Here is a 5064-nt window from a genome sequence, read left to right as displayed (position 1 = left end):
TTATAAGCGCCAACACTTGGCATCACTGTTCGTAATGCGCAAAAAAGGCAGAATTCACTGCCTTTCACCAACATCATCTGTAACGCTAAGTATATTGTTTGTTTTAGAATAAAGCCACATTAGGCTATTTGTCGTGTGCGTTCACCACGGGGAATCGAACTTCGAATTCCAGTGTTGTAATTCGGTAAATTTGCCGCTGTCCCACGGGGGGAATTCAAAGGTATCATTCAAAGCCGCAGTAATCACAAAAGTTAGCACCATTGCTTGTAGCGCTTGAAAGACGGAAAGCACTGAAACTTAGCGCAATTATCTATAACGCACAGAACGTTTTATACACTCTAGAATTTAGAACCATCGATTGTAGCCCTAAGAACTTAACACTAAAAGTTAAGAATAACGTCTAACAATGTGTCACTTACACTACAACTTTCAGTTTTTAACATAAACACACAGATAACGACCCACCTGAACGTATATAACAACAGAAACGTCACTATGTAGAGAAGGTAAGCCTAAATCATACGCTTGAACAGTAAGAGTGAAAGTACGAATATCTCCTTTCCCTTGTGCGATTTTCTCGAAGTCCAGAGGAGTCCGAGGTTTGATTTCACCGCTGACAGAATCGATAGAAAAGTTGTTTTCTTGATCACCGCGGATAATTTGATATCGAACCTCACTGTTCTTAGTTCCATTCAAATCATCGTCTCGAGCCTTTAAAAAAAAAAGGAGTTAAGTTAGTTTTATGTTCTGTGTGCAGACAAAAACTCGAAGCACATGTAAATAGAGCAAGCATTGTTAGGAAATGATATTCACACTTACACACACACACACACAATTTTAGAGCAAAGCCACATTGGGCTATCTATTGTGTCCACCCCGGATTCTAACGTTGTAAGTCCGTAAACTTACCACTGTCCCACTGGGGGACTCAATAGAGTATTTGTTTGTTTTAGAGCAAAGCCACGTTGGGTTATCTGCTGTGTCCACCCCGGATTCTAACGTTGTAAGTCCGTCACCTTACTACTGTCCCACCGGGGGACTCACACTAACCTAAGGCGTGCGTTTCTTAAAATAACACAAACATACTTTTAGGAAGGGATACTACCATGTATATAAATAAATTGAAACCCGCCAGCTTTAAGTGAGTAAAATTAGATTTATTGGATGAATAGATGCACTTCTATTGATTAAAATTATACCTCAAATTACATACATATTGTAGTTGAAGTGCTTCAACTCTTTCCAACTATCGTGCTGATGATTAAACAGGTGAGCTATTTATTAGCTACACTTGTATTTTGTGTTTATTACAAAGCTACTAAAAAGCCAACCCAAGCCCTTGTTACTTACAGCCTACCTATAAAAAACTGGAAGCTACGACCAGTTTCTCAACAGGCCGTTGTACCCTAATCAGCTTAACAGCGTCCCCTAAATTCATGTACATGAAAACAAGTATAAATCTTCTGGTAAATTTTGTTTAAAGGTCCATTTTTACACCAATTAAAAAAAAACAGTGTTAAAGAGTGATGTCAGTATGTTAGGGGACGGTGGGGTGGGGGGAGTGTCTAAATCATAAACTTGAACAATGGAAGTTAGAACCTATCATTTTCCTTGTGCGATTTTCTCGGATTTCTAGTATTTCAACGTTGATTTAATCTAACCTTTCGGTTTTGTTGTTTGTAACAAAAGTTAGTAAAACAGCAATGCCAGAGATGGTCGGTGAAGTAGAAAATCTCAAACCCTTGAACTAAAATATCATAGAGGTGTTGATAAGAAAGAAAATTCAAGCAAAGCAAGCTTGTCTAAACTAGTCCTATAAAATTCCTTTTAGTGACGTTTCTTATTTTCGACATGGCTGAGCTGACGAGGACTGATAAAAATCGAAACTGATGTTCTCAGCTGATCATGTTTTGTTACCTAAATTGAGTTAAATATTTCCATATTTTGTTACATAAAGTTTCCCAGCACATTTTGAACCTTAAACACCGTATTCAAAACTAAGTGTTTGTGTTTGAAATTATGTGTTTACAGACTAATTATAAAACAGGATCCTCTATGACTCAGTGGTTCCCAAACTCTTTTAGTCTGAGCCTCCCTTGATGTGAATAAAAAAGTTTGAGGCCCCCAACCTATAAAAATGCTTTAAAATGTAATTTGTCAATTTCAAAAAATAATCACTAATGAATTTTAATAATATTTATGAAGTACTTTTTTTCTATTAAATTGAATGTTTGTAATTTAATGTGGCCTTTTCTTATCAATTTATATGTATTATAATTTGACCATTAACAATTTATTATGTTTGGGTTAAATTTGTAGTCTGATAAGCAATTAAATACACACGTAATTTTATGTAAGGTTATCTTATTTTCGTTTTAAAATATGAGGCAAGCCTTTAGTTTAATTAATTCAACATAATTTTTACCGGCTTATTGTTTATTTAGAATTAAAATTAATTCAGCATTTTTGTTTACGGCTCATTTTTTTTGGCAGCCTCTCAGAAAAAGCTTCACGGCCCCAAGGGGGGCCGCGGCTCCCACCTTGGGAAACACTGCTCTATGTAACTCTTATTTAATGATAAGTGAGAGAAAAATGTGTACTTTAAAAAAAATACACTTATTTAATTAAATAGTTACACAGCAAAAACTAAGAAATCAGACACCTGTACAACAAGAGGACTGAGGAAGTTAGCCTCGTTTTCGTTGATTCGAGCTTCGTAGCGCGGCAACAAGAAACGAGGAACATTATCGTTCACATCTTCAAGTAGTATCTGCAGCTGCACCGAATTGCGGTTTCCTTTGCCATTATTATCTCGTGCCTCCACTGTGACGTAATATTGTGATGTAGTTTCGCGGTCGAATCCGTGCTCTGACGTTTTGACGGTTATTACTCCTGTGACAGGGTCTAGGTTTAACCTGCACAGAAAACAAAGTAATTAAAACAAGATCTTCCTTACTACTCATTGATGAGGAAATATAAAATTTTAAAAACCTGTTACTATGGTGAAATATAATTTTTTTATGAACTCGAAACTGAAAAGCTTCCTTTTTTTCAAATTTCACATTATATTATATATATCTGTATATAAAACACGTACTCATTTTCTTGTGTCAAAAATGCAAGTTCAAAATTACAGTCCAAATGATGACGTCATTTCTTATTTACCTTATGTTTGTATAAGACATAACCTTACTTGTCAGCTATTTGTCCTCTGAGCTCAGTAAACCTGATTCCTGTAGTTCCAAAATCACCAGAGTCTCGGTCTTCCGCCTGGTCGAAGATTTAATGTTGGTAATTGAAAAAATAACGAAATTTACTTAAGGAAAATAAATGAGAACACAGAAAAAATTGTTTATAAAAGTACATATATATAAATCAAATTAAAAAAAATTAGAGAGAGAAGCCGAATGAAAATTAACGAAACAGTAATTAGAAAAAGAAAAAAAAAACGTGAAATAGCAATCAGAAATAAACGCAAAAGTCAAATGGATAAACTGAAAATATAAACTAATTAGAAGACACAGAAGAAGTTGTTTTGTTGTTAAGCGCATAGCTGCAAAATGGACTACCCGTTAGATACCCATCACAGGGATCAAGCCCCAAATTTTAGCATTATTATGTCCAGAAACATCTTTAACGGTGAGAATAATCAATTCATGAATCAAATCAATATAGCTATCAAGATTTTAAAGTACTGTAACTGGCGAAGTAAATGGTATTATAATATACGAGTCACGATAATTTTCACTCGAATAACGAGTCCCACAAAATACACTTTGGATTTGATACTTAAATTTATACTTGCTGTTAACGTAAAACATGGCACATTTTTCGTTATTAAAATGCATATTAATGTTAATTGGAATTTCTAGTGCTTCTGTTCAAAATTTACAAATGACTACTATGCTAACTCCAAGTAATGTAATAATGTAAAGCATTTTACTGGCGGCCATATTGAAGTACTACAGCACTGTGGATCTACAAGACAAGTACAGAAGTCCAAACATATGGTTTCTTTTACTTAATACACATAAGAATCATATTTGAGGCAACAATGATAATAATAATAAATGTATAACTTCATTATTTCCTGTTTCTGAATTGATTCTATTATTAATAACTAATGTTTCATTCTTCGTAATTGAGAATCGTTTTTTCATACCAATTAATATTTCCTAATTCTCGTTTGTTAACATTTAAGAATTATTAAAATACAAATTGTTGGCTCCCAACAATTTAGAGCACTTGTGACGCTATCAAGGGCCAGATTTAGGACTTGGGGTGGGGTGGGGGGAAATTTTGTTAGTGGAGGGTCCTCAGAACTGAACTTAGTAGATCAGTGTTTTAATCTGAGGCTCTCTTGATGTGAATAAAAAGGTTTGAGCCCTCAACCTATAAAAATGCCTTAAAATGTGATTTGTCAATTTAAAAAAAATAATTACTAATTAACTTTAATAATATTTATGAAGTATTTTTTCTATTAAATTGTATGTTTGTAATTTAATGTGGCCTTTTCTTATCAATTTGCATGTATTATAATTAGACTATTAATAATTTGTTATGTTTGGGTTAAATTTGTAGACTGATAAGCAATTAAATACACACTTAATCTTATGTTAGGTAATCTTATTTTCGTTTTAAAATATGAAACAAGCCTGTAGTTTAATTAATTCAACATAATTTTTATCGGCTTACTGTTTATTTAGAATTAAAATTAATTCAGCATCTTTGTTTTCAATGACCTCCCAGAAAAAGCCAGGAGGGCCGCGGGTTTCACTTTGGGAAACACTGTCATAGTTGATAAATAGTATTGAACTGTATCTGACTGAACTATAGTTTGAGCAGTACAGACACAAGCATTGGATATATAATATACAAAATATTAATAAGATAATTACATTTATTACAAGAATTCGTTGTAAAATAATGACAACTGATTTTCTTTTAATGACCGAGCACATTTTAATGAAAAAAGCAAGATCTTAGAACATATATAATATATATATATATATGGAAAACGACTACAATCGCTCACGTGGTAAACGGCCCTGAGCTTGTAAGCTG

At 33.6% G+C, this 5064-nt stretch overlaps 1 protein-coding gene across 1 annotated transcript in view; it reads right to left on the bottom strand.

Annotated features, from left to right (window-relative positions):
• LOC106469999 (cadherin-23-like) overlaps positions 1-5064 on the bottom strand; it is a 94730-nt gene that overhangs the window by 41943 nt on the left and 47723 nt on the right. Inside the window, exons 15-17 of the mRNA XM_022398558.1 lie at positions 3194-3270; positions 2663-2915; positions 466-711 (exon numbers count right to left, since the gene is read on the bottom strand). Coding sequence (XP_022254266.1) covers positions 466-711; positions 2663-2915; positions 3194-3270 — 576 coding nt within the window. The remainder of the gene's footprint in view (positions 1-465; positions 712-2662; positions 2916-3193; positions 3271-5064) is intronic.

This window comes from Limulus polyphemus, unplaced genomic scaffold (assembly GCF_000517525.1).
Source record: "Limulus polyphemus unplaced genomic scaffold, Limulus_polyphemus-2.1.2 Scaffold3764, whole genome shotgun sequence".
Lineage (NCBI taxonomy): Eukaryota > Metazoa > Arthropoda > Merostomata > Xiphosura > Limulidae > Limulus > Limulus polyphemus.
The sequence above is the reverse complement of the archived record's forward strand: the minus strand, read 5'-3'. Positions and strand labels throughout refer to the sequence as shown.